Raw genomic sequence first — 24607 nt, 5'->3', positions numbered from 1 at the left:
GAGTGTTAAACGCCGTCTTCCACTCGTCCCCCTCCCTGATGCGCACGAGATGGTAAGCGTTACGAAGGTCCAACTTAGTGAAAAACCTGGCTCCCTGCAGGATCTCGAAGGCTGAAGACATAAGAGGAAGCGGATAACGATTCTTAACTGTTATGTCATTCAGCCCTCGATAATCTATGCAGGGGCGCAGAGACCCGTCCTTCTTCTTGACAAAAAAAAACCCCGCTCCGGCGGGAGAGGAGGAGGGGACTATGGTACCGGCGTCAAGAGCTACAGACAAATAATCCTCGAGAGCCTTACGTTCGGGAGCCGACAGAGAGTATAGTCTACCCCGGGGGGGAGTGGTTCCCGGAAGGAGATCAATACTACAATCATACGACCGGTGTGGAGGAAGAGAGGTGGCCCTGGACCGACTGAACACCGTGCGCAGATCGTGATATTCCTCCGGCACCCCTGTCAAATCACCAGGCTCCTCCTGTGAAGAAGAGACAGAGGAAACAGGAGGGATAGCAGACATTAAACATTTCACATGACAAGAGACGTTCCAGGAGAGGATAGAATTACTAGACCAATTAATGGAAGGATTATGACAAACTAGCCAGGGATGGCCCAAAACAACAGGTGTAAAAGGTGAACGAAAAATCAAAAAAGAAATGGTTTCGCTATGATTACCGGAAACAGTGAGGGTTAAAGGTAGCGTCTCACGCTGAATCCTGGGGAGAGGACTACCATCCAGGGCGAACAAGGCCGTGGACTCCCTTAACTGTCTGAGAGGAATGTCATGTTCCCGAGCCCAGGTCTCGTCCATAAAACAGCCCTCCGCCCCAGAGTCTATTAAGGCACTGCAGGAAGCTGACGAACCGGTCCAGCGTAGATGGACCGACAAGGTAGTGCAGGATCTTGAAGGAGAGACAGGAGTAGTAGCGCTCACCAGTAGCCCTCCGCTTACTGATGAGCTCTGGCTTTTACTGGACATGAAGTGACAAAATGACCAGCAGAACCGCAATAGAGACAGAGGCGGTTGGTGATTCTCCGTTCCCTCTCCTTAGTCGAGACGCGGATACCTCCCAGCTGCATAGGCTCAGCTCCCGAGCCGGCAGAGGAAGATGGTAGTGATGCGGAGAGGGGGGCAACGGAGAACGCGAGCTCCTTTCCACGAGCTCGGTGACGAAGATCAACCCGTCGCTCAATGCGAATAGCGAGTTCAATCAAGGAATCCACGCTGGAAGGAACCTCCCGGGAGAGAATCTCATCCTTTACCTCTGCGCGGAGACCCTCCAGAAGACGAGCGAGCAAAGCCGGCTCGTTCCAGCCACTGGAGGCAGCAAGAGTGCGAAACTCAATAGAGTAGTCTGTTATGGATCGATTGCCTTGACATAGGGAAGACAGGGCCCTGGAAGCCTCCTCCCCAAAAACAGATCGATCAAAAACCCGTATCATCTCCTCCTTAAAGTCCTGATACTGGTTAGTACACTCAGCCCTTGCCTCCCAGATTGCCGTGCCCCACTCACGAGCCCGTCCAGTAAGGAGAGATATGACGTAGGCGACACGAGCAGTGCTCCTGGCGTAAGTGTTGGGCTGGAGAGAAAACACAATATCACACTGGGTGAGGAACGAGCGGCATTCAGTGGGCTCCCCAGAGTAACACGGCGGGTTATTGATTCTGGGCTCCGGAGATTCGAAAGCCCTGGAAGTGGCCGGTGGATCGAGGCGGAGATGGTGAACCTGTTCTGTGAGGTTGGAGACTTGGGTGGCCAGGGTCTCAACGGCATGTCGAGCAGCAGACAATTCCTGCTCGTGTCTGCCTAGCATCGCTCCCTGGATCTCGACGGCTGAGTGGAGAGGATCCGAAGTCGCTGGGTCCATTCTTGGTCGGATTCTTCTGTTACGGTGAGTGAATGAGGACCCAAAAGCGAACTAACTTAAACAGAGCTTCTTTAATAACCAAACATAGGTAGGCTCAGATAGACCGGCAGATTCCGACAGGACAGGACAAGGTTACAGCAAACATGACGATAGTCTGGTTCAGGCATGAAACACAACAAACAAGAATCCGACAAGGACAGGAACAAAAACAGAGAGAGATATAGGGGACTAATCAGAGGGAAAAGGGGAACAGGTGGGAGAAGGGGTGACGAGGTAGTCAAGAGGAGACAAGGAACAGCTGGGGGAAAGCGGGGGAGAAAAGGTAACCTAATACGACCAGCAGAGGGAGACAGGGTGAAAGGACAGGACAGAAAGACACAACATGACAATACATGACACCTCCACTCTTCTGGGAAGGCTTTCCACTAGATGTTGGAACATTGCTGCTATAACAGCCTCCACTCTTCTGGGAAGGCTTTCCACTAGATGTAGGAACATTGCTGCTATAACAGCCTCCACTCTTCTGGGAAGGCTTTCCACTAGATGTTGACAAACATTTCTGAGGGGACTTGCTTCCATTCAGCCACAAGAGCATTAGTGAGGTTGGCACTGACGTTGGGCGATAAGACCTGGCTCAATACTCAAAGGTGTTCGATGGGGCAGAGGTCAGGCCTCTGTGCAGGCCAGTCAAGTTCTTCCACACCGATCTCAACAAACCCTTTCTGTATGGACCTTGCTTTGTGCATAGGGGTATTGTCATGCTGAAACAGGAAAGGGCCTTCCCCAAACTGCTGCTACTCCAGCCAACGCTTGGCATTGCGCATGGTGATCTTAGGCTTGTGTGCGGCTGCTCTGCCCTGGAAACCCATTTCATGAAGTTCCCGATCAACTGTTTTTGTGCTGATGTTACTTCCAGAGGCAGGTTGGAACTCGGTAGTGAGTGTTGCTTCCAGAGGCAGTTTGGAACTCGGTAGTGAGTGTTACTTCCTGAGGCAGGTTGGAACTCGGTAGTGAGTGTTACTTCCAGAGGCAGTTTGGAACTCGGTAGTGAGTGTTGCTTCCAGAGGCAGTTTGGAACTCGGTAGCGAGTGTTGCTTCCAGAGGCAGTTTGGAACTCGGTAGTGAGTGTTGCTTCCAGAGGCAGTTTGGAACTCGGTAGTGAGTGTTACTTCCAGAGGCAGTTTGGAACTCGGTAGTGAGTGTTGCTTCCAGAGGCAGTTTGGAACTCGGTAGTGAGTGTTGCTTCCAGAGGCAGTTTGGAACTCGGTAGTGAGTGTTACTTCCAGAGGCAGTTTGGAACTCGGTAGTGAGTGTTGCTTCCAGAGGCAGTTTGGAACTCGGTAGTGAGTGTTGCTTCCAGAGGCAGTTTGGAACTCGGTAGCGAGTGTTACTTCCAGAGGCAGTTTGGAACTCGGTAGCGAGTGTTGCTTCCAGAGGCAGTTTGGAACTCGGTAGCGAGTGTTGCTTCCAGAGGCAGTTTGGAACTCGGTAGCGAGTGTTACTTCCAGGGGCAGTTTGGAACTCGGTAGTGAGTGTTGCTTCCAGGGGCAGTTTGGAACTCGGTAGTGAGTGTTGCTTCCAGGGGCAGTTTGGAACTCGGTAGTGAGTGTTGCTTCCAGAGGCAGTTTGGAACTCGGTAGCGAGTGTTGCTTCCAGAGGCAGTTTGGAACTCGGTAGCGAGTGTTGCTTCCAGAGGCAGTTTGGAACTCGGTAGCGAGTGTTACTTCCAGGGGCAGTTTGGAACTCGGTAGTGAGTGTTGCTTCCAGGGGCAGTTTGGAACTCGGTAGTGAGTGTTGCTTCCAGGGGCAGTTTGGAACTCGGTAGTGAGTGTTGCTTCCAGAGGCAGTTTGGAACTCGGTAGTGAGTGTTGCTTCCAGAGGCAGTTTGGAACTCGGTAGCGAGTGTTGCTTCCAGGGGCAGTTTGGAACTCGGTAGTGAGTGTTGCTTCCAGGGGCAGTTTGGAACTCGGTAGTGAGTGTTGCTTCCAGAGGCAGTTTGGAACTCGGTAGTGAGTGTTGCTTCCAGAGGCAGTTTGGAACTCGGTAGTGAGTGTTGCTTCCAGGGGCAGTTTGGAACTCGGTAGCGAGTGTTGCTTCCAGGGGCAGTTTGGAACTCGGTAGTGAGTGTTACTTCCAGAGGCAGTTTGGAACTCGGTAGTGAGTGTTGCTTCCAGAGGCAGTTTGGAACTCGGTAGTGAGTGTTGCTTCCAGAGGCAGGTTGGAACTCAGTAGTGAGTGTTGCTTCCAGGGGCAGTTTGGAACTCGGTAGCGAGTGTTGCTTCCAGGGGCAGTTTGGAACTCGGTAGTGAGTGTTACTTCCAGAGGCAGTTTGGAACTCGGTAGTGAGTGTTGCTTCCAGAGGCAGTTTGGAACTCGGTAGTGAGTGTTGCTTCCAGAGGCAGTTTGGAACTCGGTAGTGAGTGTTGCTTCCAGAGGCAGTTTGGAACTCGGTAGTGAGTGTTGCTTCCAGAGGCAGTTTGGAACTCGGTAGTGAGTGTTGCTTCCAGAGGCAGTTTGGAACTCGGTAGTGAGTGTTGCTTCCAGAGGCAGTTTGGAACTCGGTAGTGAGTGTTACTTCCAGAGGCAGTTTGGAACTCGGTAGTGAGTGTTGCTTCCAGAGGCAGTTTGGAACTCGGTAGCGAGTGTTGCTTCCAGGGGCAGTTTGGAACTCGGTAGTGAGTGTTACTTCCAGGGGCAGTTTGGAACTCGGTAGTGAGTGTTGCTTCCAGAGGCAGTTTGGAACTCGGTAGCGAGTGTTGCTTCCAGGGGCAGTTTGGAACTCGGTAGTGAGTGTTACTTCCAGAGGCAGTTTGGAACTCGGTAGCGAGTGTTGCTTCCAGAGGCAGTTTGGAACTCGGTAGTGAGTGTTACTTCCAGAGGCAGTTTGGAACTCGGTAGTGAGTGTTGCTTCCAGGGGCAGTTTGGAACTCGGTAGCGAGTGTTGCAACTGAGGACAGACGCTTTTTTTGTTTGTTTGTATTTTTACATGCTTTAGCACTCAGCAGTCCCGTTTTGTGAGCTTGTGTGGCCTACCACTTCACGGCTGAGCCGTTGTTGCTCCTAGACATTTCCACTTCACAATAACAGCACTTACAGTTGACCGGGGCAGCTCTAGCAGGGCAGCAATCTTACAAACTGACTTGTTGGAAAGGTGGCATCTTATGACAGTGCCACGTTAAAAGTCACTGAGCTCTTCAGTAAGGCCATTCTACTGTTAATGTTTCTCTGTGGAGATTGCATGGTTGTGTGCTTGATTTTATACACCTGTCAGCAATGGGTGTAGCTGAAATGGACGAATCCACTAATTTGAAGGCGTGTCCACATACTTTTGTATACATAGTGTACTAAACTACTAATAATTGAAATGAAAATGATAACAAACGCATCATCATCAGTTCATTAGATTTACACTGCTGTTACATTGTTCCAATAAGGGCGTGGTTCATGGGCGAGTCTACCGTTTCAAGCTCCGCCTTCAGTGATATACGGGGCTCATTCATACCGGACTCATTCATACCGGACATACTACACGAGTCAAACAGACGGACGCTGTGTCTATTTGTGTTGAGGTGTTTTAAATCCCGTTTACAACTGATTTCTGACTGGGACGCTAATAGGAATTCCCTGGTTTACTCGGTGTGTATTCCCGTTAGGAGAAGAAAGAGAGCGAAGGAAACGTCTCTCATCTTGACCTCTGCTCGCGAATGGAAAGCATCAGGAAATACATGTTCGTCCTCCGCTCCACTGTGGGACCTGGAATCTAAGATCAGAAGAGTTTCTTGGAGGATCATTTATTGTAAATGGATTCCTTCTTTGTAGAGGTAAGTCAAAGTCTCTACATGTTATATTTTTGGGAAGTTGTTGCGGCTCCAAAACATTGTTTCATTCCAAAGTGATTGTAGGAGACGGGACCGTCTTTTGTTACATCTTTACGAGCAGTGGACACTTATGTCCAGCAGTTTTTGGGTGGTATAATTAATGACTTTTTTTTGCGGTCCCTTTCGCCTGCGAAGTGAAATGATCACTGGTTATTTCTCAAGGAGTAGATGCAGTTGAGCAACACATGTTTCCAGTAGTTTGTGTATAACAGGCTGCTGCTGCTGTCTTCAGTCAGTCACCAGCATGCTGCTCTGGGACCAGTAACGAGTCAATGTGCAGGGGTACAAGGTAGATGAGGTACACAGGACAGCTCGACCACTAATCAGACCTTATTTATTATATGCGCAGAATCAGACCGGTGTAGACTTTTACCGAGAAATGACTTACTTACGAGCCCTTTTCCAACAATGCAGAGTTAAAAAGTAAGGAAATGTAAAATAGTAACACAATAAATAACAACAGCGAGGCTATATATAATATGAGTACCCGTAACGAGTCAATGTGCAAGGGGTACAAGGTAGATGAGGTACACAGGACGCAGCTGGACTGTCTGTCGATCGGGATGACAAGTTTACAGACACATAGTGCACTCTTCTTCTGACTCGTTACACCGCTGCTGCCCCTGTTTAATATCTATCCTGCTGCATAGTCACTATCTCTACCATATGTACACATCTACCGCAATTACCTGGTATCCCTGCACATCGACTCAGTACTGGTGCCCTGCGTATATAGCCTGGTACCCTGTGTATTTAGCCTGGCACCCTGTGTATATAGCCTGGTACCCGGTGTATATAGCCAATATATTGTTACTGAACATCGATCCATAAGGGCATTCTTTTTTAGGGGAATACCTAGTTACCTGTGACTCAAAGGACTACAGGCATGTCGATAGACGTTTGATAACCCTAGTCCTATAAAACAACCAGATTTAATTCATCTGGAATCCAACAAGTCATGGGAGTTAAAGAATAGCATTGCATGTAAACTCCCTCACTGTGACTCCATGGAATGCAGAGATGACTAAAAGATCAGGCCTCATTGGCCACTGTCCCATTCTGGTATTACATGTCCTCTTAAAGGAACGTAGATGTAACAGAGACAAATTAGTTTCCTTATGCTCTTTTGGACCCTGATATGCAGCTGTGTGGCCTGGGGAACATCCTGCTGTAAGGATGGATTATCCTCTAAGCTGTGTGGCCTGGGGAACATCCTGCTGTAAGGATGGGTTATCCTCTAAGCTGTGTGACCTGGGGAACATACTGCTGTAAGGATGGGTTATCCTCTAAGCTGTGTGGCCTGAGGAACATACTGCTGTAAGGATGGGTTATCCTCTAAGCTGTGTGGCCTGGGGAACATCCTGCTGTAAGGATGGGTTATCCTCTAAGCTGTGTGACCTGGGGAACATACTGCTGTAAGGATGGGATATCCTCTAAGCTGTGTGGCCTGAGGAACATACTGCTGTAAGGATGGGTTATCCTCTAAGCTGTGTGGCCTGAGGAACATACTGCTGTAAGGCTGGGTTATCCTCTAAACTGTGTGGCCTGGGGAACATCCTGCTGTAAGGATGGGTTATCCTCTAAGCTGTGTGGCCTGAGGAACATACTGCTGTAAGGATGGGTTATCCTCTAAGCTGTGTGGCCTGGGGAACATACTGCTGTAAGGCTGGGTTATCCTCTAAGCCCTCTCTGTGCCTACTCACATTCTCATCTGAGCCGTCCTCCTCTCAGCAGCCTCCATGTTAGTCATTTAGCAGACGCTCTTTTCCAGAGCGACTTACAGGAACTGCTAGGGTTCACTGCCTTGCTCAAGGGCACATCGGCAGATTGTTCACCTAGTCGGATCGGGGATTTAAGCCAGTGACCTTTTGGTTACTAGCAAAACGCTCTAACCGCTAGGCTACCTGCCACCCTACTATCTGCTATAACCGCTAGGCTACCTGCCACCCTACTGTCTGCTCTAACCGCTAGGCTACCTGCCACTCTACTGTCTGCTCTAACCGCTAGGCTACCTGCCACCCTACTGTCTGCTCTAACCGCTAAGCTACCTGCCACCCTACTGTCTGCTCTAACCGCTAGGCTACCTTCCACCCTACTGTCTGCTCTAACCGCTAGGCTACCTGCCACCCAACTGTCTGCTCTAACCGCTAGGCTACCTGCCACCCTACTGTCTGCTCTAACCGCTAGGCTACCTGCCACCCTACTGTCTGCTCTAACCGCTAGGCTACCTGCCACCCTACTGTCTGCTCTAACCGCTAGGCTACCTGCCACCCTACTATCTGCTATAACCGCTAGGCTACCTGCCACCCTACTGTCTGCTCTAACCGCTAGGCTACCTGCCACTCTACTGTCTGCTCTAACCGCTAGGCTACCTGCCACCCTACTGTCTGCTCTAACCGCTAGGCTACCTGCCACCCTACTGTCTGCTCTAACCGCTAGGCTACCTGCCACTCTACTGTCTGCTCTAACCGCTAGGCTACCTGCCACCCTACTGTCTGCTCTAACCGCTAGGCTACCTGCCACCCTACTGTCTGCTCTAACCGCTAGGCTACCTGCCACTCTACTGTCTGCTCTAACCGCTAGGCTACCTGCCACCCTACTGTCTGCTCTAACCGCTAGGCTACCTGCCACCCTACTGTCTGCTCTAACCGCTAGGCTACCTGCCACCCTACTGTCTGCTCTAACCGCTAGGCTACCTGCCGACCTACTGCCTGCTATATATATATATATATAGCTCTTTATTTAACTAGGCAATTCAGTTAAGAACTTATTTACAATGACGGCCTATCAAAAAGGCAAAGGTCCTCCTACGGGGGCTGGGTTTGAAAAGTACATTTAAATAAAATTATAGGACAAAACACACATGACGAGACGCCCCCAACGCCACGCTGGGAGAGACGCCCCCAACGCCACGCTGGGAGAGACGCCCCCAACGCCACGCTGGGAGAGACGCCCCCAACGCCACGCTGGGAGAGACGCCCCATAAAGAGTCATCTAAGATGGTCATCTGAATCAGGTTTCGTTTGGCAGCTGGGGTGAAAGAGGAGCGATTACGATAGAGGAAACCAAGTCTAGATTTAACCTTAGCCTGCAGCTTTGATATGTGCTGAGAGAAGGACAGTGGACCGTCTAGCCATACTCCCAAGTACTGGTATGAGGTGACTACCTCAAGCTCTAAACCCTCAGAGGTAGTAATCAGACCTGTGGAGAGGGGCATTCTTCTTACCAAACCACATGACCTTTGTTTTGGAGGTGTTCAGAACAAGGTTAAGGGTAGAGAAAGCTTATTGGACACTAAGAAAGCAGTGTTATAGAGCGTTTAACACAAACTCCGGGGAGGGGCCAGCTGAGTATAAGACTGTCTTCTGTGCCGTAGTCTCCTTCCTCTCTGGCATGCATCTATCCTCACAACTGAGTACCCCCCCCCAACACACACACACACACACACCACCCACACACACCACCCACCAGCCTGTGGCTGAACCAAACCCCACCAGCCTGTGGCTGAACCAAACCCCACCAGCAGTCATAACCTTACTAAGTACTATTCTATGAGTACTATTCAGCATCAGTTTGACACTGAAGAGGAAGAAAGGAAATCATCCTGACATCTTCACTGTGTTTTTCATCTGATCTGATTGTTCTGTTGTGAGTCTGAGACCGTGTCTTCGTGCCTCTGACAACTCTGTCTCTCGCACAGCCAGCAGGAGAAATCAACCATTTTACACCTTGGTTATTGAGCTGAGGGTGACGATGAGGGTGAATCCCAGAAATGTATTTCTAAATGTAATTTATTCTCTCTATGGGACAGCTGGTATTCACGGGTAAAAGCACACCCCTTAACTCTTCTCCGGAAGAGGGTTCCTTCCGTCGCTCTCAACATGTTTCCCCTTCAGACGTTCCCATCTTGGGATTCCCAGATTCCCAACCTGAACCTTAGATTCCAGGTCATAGCCATCGCTCTCCTCTCTCCCCTCTGCTCACCCCCATCCCACAGGCCTGAGGTGGCAAGGCATTAGGTTTCACACCCTCAACCCCTCTACATTCTCTCCTCTCATCATAAAACAACTCCTGCAGACATAGCTGCCAGTCCTCTGACTCTGTCTTAGAAGTAGGAACCATGTGCTGGTATGTTGGGTCAGACTCTGCATTCTCTGGTTACTGAGTCACTGAGTGGTAACATTTCTTCTCCTTCCTCCCGCATAGCTGAGATGTATTGGCTATAGAGGACATCCTGAAGTCATCGCCTGTTCCTCTGCAGCCAGACTGCTCTGTTCAGAGAGAAAGGCAAAACAATAAAACGAGGTTGCAGGTTCCTGCTTTAGACATGTCATTGGTTCCTGCCCTGACAGTCAGTGCCATTGGCCACACCTACTCTGTTGTTGTCAAGGGTGACCGTAGGGCACTTTAAATGTATCCTTGTCTATTTATGTAAATCAAATCAAAGTGTATTGGTCCTGTGAACAGGATACAGGGTGTAAACTGTACAGTGAAATTCTTACTTGAAGGCTCTCCTCAACAGTGCTAGGCACATTTATATAAAAATCCCACAATAAGTAATAAAGAAAAGTAGTACCAAAAAAAATAGTAATGTTTGAAAATGTAGCATTGGCTCTACTACACCTGCGATGGCTCTACTACACCTGCGTTGGCTCTACTACACCGGCGTTGGCTCTACTACACCGCCGTTGGCTCTACTACACCTGCGTTGGCTCTACTACACCGCCGTTGGCTCTACTACACCGGCGTTGGCTCTACTACACCTGCGTTGGCTCTACTACACCGCCGTTGGCTCTACTACACCGGCGTTGGCTCTACTACACCGGCGTTGGCTCTACTACACCTGCGTTGGCTCTACTACACCGGCGTTGGCTCTACTACACCTGCGTTGGCTCTACTACACCTGCGTTGGCTCTACTACACCGGCGTTGGCTCTACTACACCGGCGTTGGCTCTACTACACCTGCGTTGGCTCTACTACACCTGCGTTGGCTCTACTACACCGGCGTTGGCTCTACTACACCTGCGTTGGCTCTACTACACCTGCGTTGGCTCTACTACACCTGCGTTGGCTCTACTACACCTGCGTTGGCTCTACTACACCTGCGTTGGCTCTACTACACCGGCGTTGGCTCTACTACACCTGCGTTGGCTCTACTACACCTGCGTTGGCTCTACTACACCTGCGTTGGCTCTACTACACCGGCGTTGGCTCTACTACACCGGCGTTGGCTCTACTACACCGGCGTTGGCTCTACTACACCTGCGTTGGCTCTACTACACCTGCGTTGGCTCTACTACACCTGCGTTGGCTCTACTACACCTGCGTTGGCTCTACTACACCTGCGATGGCTCTACTACACCTGCGTTGGCTCTACTACACCTGCGATGGCTCTACTACACCTGCGATGGCTCTACTACACCGGCGTTGGCTCTACTACACCGGCGTTGGCTCTACTACACCGGCGTTGGCTCTACTACACCGGCATTGGCTCTACTACACCTGCGTTGGCTCTACTACACCTGCGATGGCTCTACTACACCGGCGTTGGCTCTACTACACCTGCGTTGGCTCTACTACACCTGCGATGGCTCTACTACACCGGCGTTGGCTCTACTACACCGGCGTTGGCTCTACTACACCGGCGTTGGCTCTACTACACCGGCGTTGGCTCTACTACACCGGCGTTGGCTCTACTACACCGGCGTTGGCTCTACTACACCGGCGTTGGCTCTACTACACCGGCGTTGGCTCTACACCGAGAAATAATAACGGGTGTTTGTGTTGACGGTTATGGATGAGGATGATTAGCCAAATGACCACCGTCACCGTAATAATAAAATATTTATAGTACCAGTCAAATGTTTGGAAACCTACTCTTGGGTTTTTATTTTGACTATTTTCTACATTGTAGAATAATAGTGAAGACCTCAACTATGAAATAACACATGGAATCATATAGAAACCAAAAAAGTGTTAAACAAATCCAAATGTATTTGAGATTGTTCAAAGTAGCCACCCTTTGCCTTGATGACAGCGTTGCACACTCTTAGCATTCTCTCAACCAGCTTCATGAGGTAGTCACCTGGAATACATTTCAATTAGCAGGTGTGTCTTGTTAAAAGTTAATTTGTGGAATTTCTGTTCTTAATGCATTTGAGCCAATCAGTTGTGTTGTGACAAGGTAGGGGTGGTATACAGAAGATAGCCCTATTTGGTAAAATACCAAGTCCAGATTATGGCAAGAACCGCTCAAATAAGCAAAGAGAAACGACAGTCCATCATTACTTTAAGACATGAAGGTCAGTCAATCTGGAAAATTCTTCAAGTGCAGTCGCAAAAAACAAGTGGGTCGAGAGTCCACATCACCAAAGAACTATCATGGTCCGAACATACCAAGACAGTCGTGAAGAGGGCACGACAATCTTTTCCCCCGCAGGAGACTGAAAAGATTTGGCATGGGTCCTCAGATCCTCAAAAGGTTCTACAGCTGCACCATCTCCGCCTGGTATGGCAACTGCTCGGCATCTGACCGTAAGGCTTTACAGAGGGTTGTGCATCAACCCAATACATCACTGGTGCCAAGCTTCCTGCTATCCAGGACCTTTATAATAGGTGGTGTCAGAGGAAAGCCCATCAAATTGTCAGACTCCAGTCACCCTAGCCATAGACTGACACCTGGTGTGGTTGATAGGTGATTTGTGACTCAACTGCAACCCCCCTGTACAAGGTATTTCATTAAGTTGCCATTCATCAGTCTGTTCTCTGGGCCATATGGTTGATTGATCATAACGACTGTGTTGTCTCTAGCTCCATGTTTCTATAGTAACCTCTTGTAACCATCTAGACAATGGGACAGAGTATTTTCAGGTGGCCCCCCAGCCTTCCTCTCCTCCTCCTCCTCGGTTACTCTGCAGTCCGCTGACCTTGCCCCCTCCCCCTCCCCTCTATTCTACTCACTGCCTGGTTCTGTCCCCTGGGCCTTGGTGTTGCTACATTTAGCTTGCTGCATTAACACAACAGTGGAATAGGTGGTGCTGCTGCCTGACTGCTTTGTCTCTCTAATGGCCCGCTATCATTACACCAAAAAGCACAAAGGGAAAAAGGCCACTGAACAATATAATGTGGAAGCAATGAACAAATGTATTTTTAATTTTCCCTTCAGTTTGTGCATTCTCTGATCCATGATGACTCCTTATGGATGGATTTCTTCAGTTTGTGCATTCTCTGATCCATAATGACTCCTTATGGATTGATTTCTTCAGTTTGTGCATTCTCTGATCCATGATAACTCCTTATGGATGGATTTCTTCAGTTTGTGCATTCTCTGATCCATAATGACTCCTTATGGATGGATTTCTTCAATGTGCTCTCTACTCTGGTGATGTAAATGACAAGACCAGGTGTTATTTGAAGTAATAGCCAAATGCCTTAATTAAAACGTGTTGCCTACACAGCCACACTACCCAGTTCCCGTGTCTGTCCTGCAGCACGTGGAGGTGCATGTTTTTAGTATTTCCTGAGGATTGATGTCAGAGGTCGAGGCATAACATTGTCTAGGGTTGAGCTCTAGGGTTTCATCTTCACAGAACACAGGCTTTACAGATCTGTTCATTTTCATGCCCTGTTGGACAAACGACTCTGCTCTCCTTTCCTGTTGGACAAACGACTCTGCTCTCCTTTCCTGTTGGACAAATGACTCTGCTCTCCTTTCCTGTTGGACAAACGACTCTGCTCTCCTTTCCTGTTGGACAAACGACTCTGCTCTCCTTTCCTGTTGGACAAACGACTCTGCTCTCCTTTCATGTTGGACAAACGACTCTGCTCTCCTTTCCTGTTGGACAAACGACTCTGCTCTCCTTTCCTGTTGGACAAATGACTCTGCTCTCCTTTCATGTTGGACAAACGACTCTGCTCTCCTTTCCTGTTGGACAAACGACTCTGCTCTCCTTTCATGTTTGACAAACGACTCTGCTCTCCTCTCCTGTTGAACAAACGACTCTGCTCTCCTCTCCTGTTTGACAAACGACTCTGCTCTCCTCTCCTGTTTGACAAACGACTCTGCTCTCCTCTCCTGTTGGACAAACGACTCTGCTCTCCTTTCATGTTGGACAAATGACTCTGCTCTCCTTTCATGTTGGACAAATGACTCTGCTCTCCTTTCCTGTTGGACAAACGACTCTGCTCTCCTGTTGGACAAACGACTCTGCTCTCCTGTTGGACAAACGACTCTGCTCTCCTGTTGGACAAACGACTCTGCTCTCCTGTTTGACAAACGACTCTGCTCTCCTGTTGGACAAACGACTCTGCTCTCCTCTCCTGTTGGACAAACGACTCTGCTCTCCTCTCCTGTTGAACAAACGACTCTGCTCTCCTCTCCTGTTGGACAAACAACTCTGCTCTCCTCTCCTGTTGAACAAACGACTCTGCTCTCCTCTCCTGTTGGACAAACGACTCTGCTCTCCTTTCCTGTTGGACAAACGACTCTGCTCTCCTTTCCTGTTGAACAAACGACTCTGCTCTCCTTTCCTGTTGGACAAACGACTCACTCCAGTCTACTGGCTTGCTTCATACCTGTTAGCTAGATCTGGTCAGTGGTTTGCAAAATGGGCTAGGGAGAGGACTGGACACATTACGTTATAGCCTTATTCTAAAATTGATTAAAAAAAAACTGGTTGTTAGAAATTTTTAGCAAATTTATTAAAAAATAAATATTTATATAAGTGTTCAGACCCTTTGCTAGGAGACTAAATTGAGCTCTAGTCCTGTTTCCATTGATCATCCTTGAGATGTTTCTACAACTTCACTCCCCAGTCAGCTAGTGGTTCCTGTTACTGCAGACCCGGCTCCTCTTCCTCACTCCCCAGTCAGCTAGTGGTTCCTGTTACTGCAGACGCGTCTCCTCTTCCTCACTCCCCAGTCAGCTAGTGGTTCCTGTTACTGCAGACCCGGCTCCTCTTCCTCACTCCCCAGTCAGCTAGTGGTTCCTGTTACTGCAGACGCGTCTCCTCTTCCTCACTCCCCAGTCAGCTAGTGGTTCCTGTTACTGCAGACCCGGCTCCTCTTCCTCACTCCCCAGTCAGCTAGTGGTTCCTGTTACTGCAGACGCGTCTCCTCTTCCTCACTCCCCAGTCAGCTAGTGGTTCCTGTTACTGCAGACGCGTCTCCTCTTCCTCACTCCCCAGTCAGCTAGTGGTTCCTGTTACTGCAGACGCGGCTCCTCTTCCTCACTCCCCAGTCAGCTAGTGGTTCCTGTTACTGCAGACCCGGCTCCTCTTCCTCACTCCCCAGTAACATGTTAGGTTCTTGATAAAGAGTAAGTAAAACTCATGGATTCTTATTAAAGCTCAAACCAAATACAGCTGCATAAGACAAGATATTAACTCTTTGTCCTGTTTATTTTTTTATTTTACCTTTATTTAACTAGGCAGGTCAGTGAAGAACATTCTTATTTTCAATGACGGCCTAGGAACAGTGGGTTAACTGCCTGTTCAGGGGCAGAACGACAGATTTGTACCTTGTCAGCTCGGGGGTTTGAACTTGCATCCTTCCGGTTACTAGTCCAACGCTCTAACCACTAGGCTACCCTGCCGAGCCCCTCCTTACACCTCTGAAGATTACTGATCTGTTCTTCCTCACTTCATCTAACCTGACCTCTGCCCCAAAGTGCTCACTCCTCCCCAACTCACGGCTGTCATGGTGCCTGGTACCAGACTGTGTCTCTCCTCCTCCCAGAGGATCCCTGATGTCTAACAATAACATATCCTGACAGAATGTAAACGTTATACATTCCCCTCTCTCCCTCAGTGACATGAATAAGTATATTTCTGGTGTAAAAGTCAGAATCCATCACATGGGTGGGAGGTCGTTGACAGACCACCCAGACCACCCTGACCACCCATCTGTTTTCTATGACGCTGCAGCCCTCCCTCAGTAGAACACAGTGGACACTGATGCTGCAGCCCTCCCTCAGTAGAACACAGTGGACACTATGGTGCTGCAGCCTTCCCTCAGTAGAACACAGTGGACACTATGGTGCTGCAGCCCTCCCTCAGTAGAACACAGTGGACACTATGGTGCTGCAGCCTTCCCTCAGTAGAACACAGTGGACACTATGGTGCTGCAGCCTTCCCTCAGTAGAACACAGTGGACACTATGACGCTGCAGCCCTCCCTCAGTAGAACACAGTGGACACTATGGTGCTGCAGCCTTCCCTCAGTAGAACACAGTGGACGCTATGGTGCTGCAGCCCTCAGTAGAACACAGTGGACACTATGGTGCTGCAGCCCTCCCTCAGTAGAACACAGTGGACACTATGGTGCTGCAGCCCTCCCTCAGTAGAACACAGTGGACACTATGCCGCTGCAGCCCTCCCTCAGTAGAACACAGTGGACACTATGCCGCTGCAGCCCTCCCTCAGTAGAACACAGTGGACACTATGGTGCTGCAGCCCTCCCTCAGTAGAACACAGTGGACACTGATGTTGCAGCCCTCCCTCAGTAGAACACAGTGGACACTGATGTTGCAGCCCTCCCTCAGTAGAACACAGTGGACACTATGACGCTGCAGCCCTCCCTCAGTAGAACACAGTGGACACTGACGCTGCAGCCCTGTGCTCTGAGCCTGCCAGCCCGGGATGGCTAATGACTAGGCTGTGCTATGTGGCAGGATTGTGAGACTAAGTGTCAAGGACTTCTCCAACTGGTCAGAACCTGAGTCAGGGACTGACTGGTGGCAGTCTGTTGGCTGTTGTATTTAAATGTTACTCATACTGTTGAAGACCGTCTCTTTCTAGCTAATGTTTTCTCTCTGAAATGTTGGTGTCTATACTGTAGAACCAGGACGGGAAATAATTAATGTTTCTCTTATGGCATGTGTATGGGGTGCCATGCCCCTGCTGAAGTGGCCCTTGACATTGACACATTCTAGTAGTTGTTGACAGTCAGGGGCATCAGATTCTAGTAATGTCCTCTGTGCTCCCAGAGGTTGATCTTCTGTTGTGTTTCAGGGGGCCCGTGTCTGGCTGCGGAACAAAGAGCTGCTCCTCCCTGCTACTGTCAGCTCCTGTTCCCACGACGACGGATACCTGGTCCTTACAACCGACTACGGAAAGGTAAGGAGGACAAACTACGTACTGGGACAAACCAAACGATCTTCACTAACCAAGATGGTCGTCATCAGGCTAATTACTCTGTGTTGTAGGGCCTATGTTGACTGTAACATCTCAGCAACAGGTGTAGTAAGTCCACCTAGCAGATTAGATTAGTTTACCAACATGTGTTATTTATCTTTGTGTAGCATGAAAAGGTGAAACAAATACAATTGTTGTAAATGTCTAGTAGTTATGTCCAGATTCTGAAGGCCCTGGATTAGAGTTCGACCTCTACCCTGGATCACCTACAGACACTTGTGGGGCCACAATGTTTTTTTTCAGCATGTTCAGGATTTCTTTAAAAAGGCAAGTCAGTATACAGATTGAAATAGATAAATAGTGGTGTGTTTGTGTTAACTCACTCAGCCAGGAGTACAGGTGATGATTAGTGTTTCATCCAGGAGAGAGGTTTAATCTGAGCAGGGGTCCGTGTACAGCCTTAAGTATGGATCTTAGGACCATGAATATTAGATAATAAACAGTTGTGTTCTGTGGGTGTCACTGAGTAGGCTGATCGCCCGTAGGTAAGGCTGCACAGTGCATATAAATAGGGTGCATTCGGACTCCTTGGCTGTTTCCACATTTTGTTACATTACAACCTAATTCTGAAATGGATTGATTAGATTTTTCCCTCATTAATCTACACACAATACCCCATGATGACATCACAATACCCCATGATGACATCACAATACCCCAGAATGACAAAGCTAAAACTGTTTTAATTATTTTTTTTTTTTTAAATGTTTGCAAGTTTGTTTAAAAAAACTAGACCTGGAAATATAACATTTGCGTAGATAATTCAGACCCTTTACTCAGTACTTTGTTGAAGCACCTTTTTAAAAATTTTTATTTTACCTTTATTTAACTAGGCAAGTCAGTTAAGAACAAATTCTTATTTTCAATGACAACCTAGGAACAGTGGGTTAACTGCCTGTTCAGGGGCAGAACAACAGATTTTTACCCTGTCAGCTCGGGGAATCGGTCTTTGAACCTTTCGGTTACTAGTCCAACTCTCTAACCCCTAGGCTACCTGCCACCACCTTTTGATGGGGAGCGTTGCTGCACAGCTATTTTCTGGTCTCTCCAGAGATGTTAGATCGGGTTCAAGTCCGGGCTCTGGCTGGGCCACTAAAGGACATTCAGAGACTTGTCCCGAAGCCACTTCTGTGTGATCCTGGCTGTGTGCTTATGGTTGTTGTCCTGTTGGAACCTTCACCCCAGTCTGAGGTCCTGAGCGCTCTGGAGCAGGTTTTCATCAAGGATCTCTCTGTACTTTGCTCCGTCCATCTTTACCTCGACCCTGACTAGTCTCCCAGTCCCTGCCCACAGCACGATTCTGCCACCACCATGCTTCACCGTAGGAATGGTACCAGGTTTCCTCCAGATGTGACGCTTGGTATTGAACTCTTAGGCCAGAGTTTTCATCAGACCAGAGGAACTTGTTTCTCTTGATCAGCGTCCAGGTGCATTTTGGCAAACGCTTGATTGGTGGAGTGCTGCAGTGATGAGTGTCCTTCTGGAAGGTTCTCCCATTTCCACAGATTAATTCTGGAGCTCTGTCAGTGTCCTTTTGGTTCGTGGTCACCTCCCTGACAAAGGCCCTTCTCCTCTGATTGCTCAGTTTGGCCAGGTGGCCAGCTCTAGGAAGAGTCTTGGTGGTTCCAAACTTCTTCCATTTAAGAATGATGGAGGCAACTGTGTTCTTGGGGACCTTCAATGCTGCATAACGTTTTTGGTTCCCTTCCTCAGATCTGTGCCTCGACAAAATCCTGTCCTGGAGCTCCAAGGACAATTCCTACAACCTCATGGCTTGGTTTTTGCTCTGACATGAACTGTCAATTGTGGGACCATATATAGACAGGTGTGTGTGCCTTTCCAAATCATGTCCAATAAATTGAATTTACCACAGGTTGACACCAAGTTGTAGAAACATGTCAAGGATGATCAACGGAAAAAGGAAGCACCTGAGCTCAATTTAGTCTCATAAAGTCTGAATACTTATGTAAATATGCTATTTGATTTTTTTTTGAAAAAAACTGATCTAAAAACCTGTTTTGACTTTGTCATTTTGGGGTATTGTGTTGTTATCATGGGGTATTGTGATGTCATTGTGGGGTATTGTGTTGTTATCATGGGGTATTGTGATGTCATTATGGGGTATTGTGATGTCATTGAGGATATATTTTTATTTAATCCATTTTAGAATGAGGCTGTACGGTAACAAAATGTGGAAAGTCGAGGGGTTCTTTCTGAATATCCATAATCACCATTGTAAAGGCCACCAACCAACAGATCTGCTGCCTCCACCTAATAGTACCAACACCGTTACAGGTTATATTAATGCATTAACCTGGGGGACTACAATAGGAAGTAAAAGTAGCACAATTATTGGCTCTCAAATAATAAAACCATTTCTTAAAAAAATAAAAAATAAATAAATCAAATAAACACAACTGTGACCATACATTTTGTGTGCGTCACATTTTAAAATGGTATCTGGGGGGCCTGACCTCCAGGGGTATGCCGACCTCTTTTAAATCCCAAGCGAGGTTGACTCCCAAGTAATCTAATTTTGCTGGTCTGCAAAACCACGGACATCATTATCACATTTCCCAGCATGCTCTATGCCAGGTAGATATTTTTTTTTTGTTGAATCGTTTCCTTCAATAGCTGTGTTTTTTTCACTTTCATTTACAGTGGCGTCCCTCAGTTTAGCGACTTTTGCTGTTTGAAAAGCAAATTTCCTGCAATTATACACACATTGCCATGGGGTAAAGAGAAAAATGTGCCATTTTGTAGCTCATGCTATTCTACACATTTTGTAATGTGGCTGAGAGAACAGACCCTGTTGGCCCCCTAGGCTTGGGCAGTATACCGGGGTATTTGGAAATAGCCATTGGATGGTTTTTCAATTCAATTGAAACTATTTTCTTTTACTTTTTTCATAATAGATTTTGTAGATACTTTTTATATAAATACCTTATGTAATATGCTTTCTTCATGTCACATGATTTTACATTATGAAGTTTACCGTAGTTCCCCAGAACAGTCAGGTGTTTGTAAACGACAGGAGAATACGGGAGCTGGTGAGACCAGCTGTGTATTGACAGGGGTCACATTTTATAATGAAAGTAAAGTGTTTTTTTGGAGGAGGGGGGTGTCAATAGAGGACGTGCAACTAACGTGAACTAACTCACTTTTGTACATCGTGCATCCTAAAACCCCAAAACAGCAAGCAATGCAGGTGTAGAAGCCCGTTGGCTAGGAAAAACTCCCTAGAAAGGCCGAAACCTAGAGAGGAACCAGGCTATGAGGGGTGGCCAGTCCTCTTCTGACTGTGCCCGGTAGAGATTATAACAGAACATGGCCAAGATGTTCAAATGTTCATAAATGCAGGGTAAAATAATAATAATCACAGTGGATGTTGAGGGTGCAACAGATCAAGGAGTCATCAGTCCTAGGGCTCAAGTCCTCCGAGAAAGAGAATTAGAGAGAGCATACTTAAATTCACACAGGACACCGGATAAGACAGGAAAAATACTCCAGATATAACAGACAGACCCTAGCCCCCCGACACATTACGCACCCCTCCTAGGGACGACATGGAAGAGCACCAGTAAGCCAGTGACTCAGCCCTCCTAGGGACGACATGGAAGAGCACCAGTAAGCTAGTGACTCAGCCCCGTAATAGGGTTTGAGGCAGAGAATCCCAGTGGAGAGAGGGGAGGGCGGTTCGTTGCTCCAGAGCCTTTCCGTTCACCTTCACACGCCTGAGTCAGACTACACTCAATCATAGCACTTACTGAAGAAATGAGTCTTCAATAAAGACTTAGTTTGAGACCGAGTTTGCATCTCTCACATGGGTAGGCAGACCATTCCATGAAAATGGAGCTCTATAGGAGAAAGCCCTGGCTCCAGCTGTTTGCTTAGAAATTCTAGGGACAATTAGGAGGCCTGCGTCTTGTGACCGTAGCGCACGTGTAGGTATGTACGGCAGGACCAAATCAGAGAGAGAAACAGGTCGGAGCAAGCCCATGTAATGCTTTGTAGGTTAGCAGTAAAACCTTGAAATCAGCCCTTGCCTTGACAGGAAACCAGTGTAGAGAGGCTAGCACTGGAGTAATATGATGAAAAAAAAATGGTTCTAGTCAGGATTCTAGTTTATTTTTTTTTTATTTCACCTTTATTTAACCAGGTAGGCTAGTTGAGAACAAGTTCTCGTTTACAACTGCGACCTGGCCAAGATAAAGCATAGCAGTGTGAACAGACAACACAGAGTTACACATGGAGTAAACAATAAACAAGTCAATAACACAGTAGAAAAAAAAAAAAAAAAAAGAGAGTCTATATACATTGTGTGCAAAAGACATGAGGAGGTAGGAGAATAATTACAATTTAGAACACTGGAGTGATAAATGATCAGATGGTTATGTACAGGTAGATAGATATTGGTGTGCAAAAGAGCAGAAAGGTAAATAAATATAAACAGTATGGGGATGAGGTAGGTAAATTGGGTGGGCTGTTTACCGATGGACTATGTACAGCTGCAGCGATCGGTTAGCTGCTCAGATAGCAGATGTTTGAAGTTGGTGAGGGAGATAAAAGTCTCCAACTTCAGCGATTTTTGCAATTCGTTCCAGTCACAGGCAGCAGAGAACTGGAACGAAAGGCGGCCAAATGAGGTGTTGGCTTTAGGGGTGATCAGTGAGATACACCTGCTGGAGCGCGTGCTACGGGTGGGTGTTGCCATCGTGTAGCCATAGTGCTAACTGAAATGTATTTAGTGCTTTATCCTGGTAGCTGGAAAGTAGAGCATTGCAGTAGTCTAACCTAGAAGTAACAAAAGCATGGATTCATTTTTGGACAGAAGGTTTCTGATTTTTGCAATGTTATGTAGATGGAAGAAAGCTGTCCTTGAAACGTTCGTCAAAAGAGAGATCAGGGTCCAGAGTAACGCCGAGGTCCTTCAGTTTTATTTGAGATGACTGTACAACCATCAAGATTAATTGTCAGCTTCAACAGAAGATCTCTTTGTTTCTTGGCACCTAGAACTAGCATCTCTGTTTTGTCCGAGTTTAAAAGTAGAACATTTGCAGCCAACCACTTCCTTATGTCTGAAACACAGGCTTCCAGGGAGGGCAATTTTGGGGCTTCACCATGTTTCATTGAAATGTACAGCTGTGTGTCATCCGCATAGCAGTGAAAGTTAACATTGTTTCCGAATGACATCACCAAGAAGTAAAATATATAGTGAAAACAATAGTGGTCCTAAAACAGAACCTTGAGGAACACTGAAATTTACAGTTGATTTGTCAGAGGACAAACCATCCACAGAGACAAACTGATACCTTTCCCACAGATAAGATCTAAACCAGGCCAGAACTTGTCCGTGTCGACCAATTTGGGTTTCCAATCACTAAAGAATGTGGTGATCGATGGTATCAAAAGCAGCACTAAGGTCTAGGAGCACGAGAACAGATGCAGAGCCTCGGTCTGACGCCACTAAAAGGTAATTTACCACATTCACAAGTGCAGTCTCAGTGCTATGATAGGGTCTAAAACCAAACTGAAGCTTTTCATATACATTGTTTGTCTTCAGGAAGGCAGTGAGTTGCTGCGCTTCAGCTTTTTCTAACATCTTTGAGAGAAATGGGATATTCGATATAGAACGTTTAAAAAAAATGTAAAATAATTTTCACTCAAGTTTTGGCTTTTTCAAGAGATGCTTTATTACTGCCAATTGTAGTGAGTTTGGTACACATCCGGTGGATAGATAGCCGTTTGTAATGTTCAACATAGGAGGGCCAAGCACAGGAAGCAGCTCTTTCAGTAGTTTAGTTGGAATAGGGTCCAGTATGCAGCTTGAAGGTTTCGAGGCCATGCCATTTTCACTAATGTGTCAAGAGATATAGTATTAAAACACTTGTCTCCCTTAATCCTAGGTCCTGGTAGTCTCAGGACAAGGAATATGTAGATTTAAAGAGGAGTCTGTAATTTGCTTTCTAATGATCATTATCTTTTCCTCAAAGAAGTTCATAAATGTATCACTACTGAAGTGAAAGCTATCCTCTCTTGGGGAATGCTACTTTTTAGTTAGCTTTGCGACCATATCAAAAATAAATTTAGGATTTTCCTCAATTAAGTTTGAAAAATAGGATGATCAAGCATCAGCTAGTCGGAAGATTTCCAGTTTGGTGTGGCGCCATTTCCGTTCCAATTTTCTGGAAGCTTGCTCAGGGCTCGGGTATTTTCTGTATACCAGGGAGCTAGTTTCTTATGACAAATGTTTTTAGGGTTGCGACTGCATCTAGGGTATTGCGCAAAGTTAAATTGAGTTCTTCAGTTAGGTGGTTAACTGATTTTTGTACTCTGACATCCTTGGGTAGGCGGAGGGAGTCTGGAAGGGCATCTAGGAATCTTTGGGTCGTCCGAGAATTTATAGCACGACTTTTGATGTTCCTTGGTTGGGGTCTGAGCAGATTATTTGTTGCGATTGCAAACATAATAAAATGGTGGTCCGATAGTCCAGGATTATGAGGAAAAACATTAAGATCCACAACATTTACTCCATGGGACAAAACTAGGTCCAGAGTATCACTGTGGCAGTGAGTAGGTTCAGAGACACGTTGGACAAAACCCACTGAGTCGATGATGGCTCCGAAGGCCTTTTGGAGTGGGTCTGTGGACATTTCCATTCTAATATTAAAGTCACCAAAAACTAGAATATTATCTTCCATGACTACAATGTCCAATAGGAATTTGGGGAACTCGGTGAGGAACGCTGTATACGGCCCAGGAGGACTGTAAACAGTAGCTATAAAAAGTGATTGAGTAGGCTGCCTAGAAGCTCAAAAGACAAATGTTTTATTTCTAAATTTGCTATCGTAAATGTTAGCAACACCTCCGCCTTTGCGGGATGCACGGGGAATATGGTCACTAATGTAACCAGGAGGTGAGGCCTCATTTAACACAGTCAATTCATCAGGCTTAAGCCATGTTTCAGTCAGGCCAATCACATCAAGATTATGATCAGTGATTAGTTCATTGACTATAACTGCCTTGGAAGTGAGGGATCTAACATTAAGTAGCCCTATTTTGAGGTCTCACGATCTCTTTCAATAATGGCAGGAATGGAGGAGGTCTTTACTCTAGTGAGATTGCTAAGGCGAACACCGCCATGTTTAGTTTTGCCCAACCTAGGTCGAGGCACAGACACGGTCTCAATGGGGATAGCTGAGCTGACTACACTGATTGTGCTAGTGGCAGACTCCACTAAGTTGACAGGCTGGCTGACAGGGAGCCTGCTGCCTGGCCTGCAATCTCATTGTGGAGCTAGGGGAGTTAGAGCCCTGTCTATGTTGGTAGATAAGATGAGAGCACCCCTCCAGCTAGGATGGAGTCCGTCACTCCTCAGCAGGTCAGGTTTGGTCCTGTTTGTGGGTAAGTCCCAGAAAGAGGGCCAATTATCTACATATTCTATCTTTTGGGAGGGGCAGAAAAACGTTTTCAACCAGTGATTGTGAGACTCTGCTCATCACTCCCCCTAACTGGGAAGGGGCCAGAGACAACTACTCGATGCCGACATCTTTCTAGCTGATTTACACACTGAAGCTATGTTGCGCTTGGTGATCTCTGACTGTTTTATCCTAACATCGTTGGTGCCGACGTGGATAATAATATCCCTATACTCTCTACACTCGCCAGTTT

General features: G+C 47.3%; 1 protein-coding gene across 3 annotated transcripts in view; it reads left to right on the top strand.

Moving 5' to 3' along the window:
* The first annotated feature begins 5356 nt into the window (after positions 1–5356).
* myo10l3 (myosin X, like 3) overlaps positions 5357–24607 on the top strand; it is a 186610-nt gene continuing 167359 nt past the window's right edge. The window contains exons 1-3 of one of the 3 annotated variants that reach the window (XM_036959515.1): positions 5357–5435; positions 5520–5687; positions 16754–16858. In XM_036959515.1, coding sequence (XP_036815410.1) covers positions 5667–5687; positions 16754–16858 — 126 coding nt within the window. In that variant the 5' untranslated portion in view covers positions 5357–5435; positions 5520–5666. Of the gene's footprint in view, positions 5688–16753; positions 16859–24607 lie in introns of all 3 variants that reach the window. The other 2 variants (XM_036959516.1, XM_036959514.1) reach the window with 2 other exon arrangements.

Source organism: Oncorhynchus mykiss, chromosome 22 (genome assembly GCF_013265735.2).
Source record: "Oncorhynchus mykiss isolate Arlee chromosome 22, USDA_OmykA_1.1, whole genome shotgun sequence".
In the NCBI taxonomy this organism is placed as follows: Eukaryota; Metazoa; Chordata; class Actinopteri; order Salmoniformes; family Salmonidae; genus Oncorhynchus; species Oncorhynchus mykiss.
Note: the sequence above shows the minus strand (reverse complement) of the source record. Positions and strands in the feature narration are given on the sequence as shown.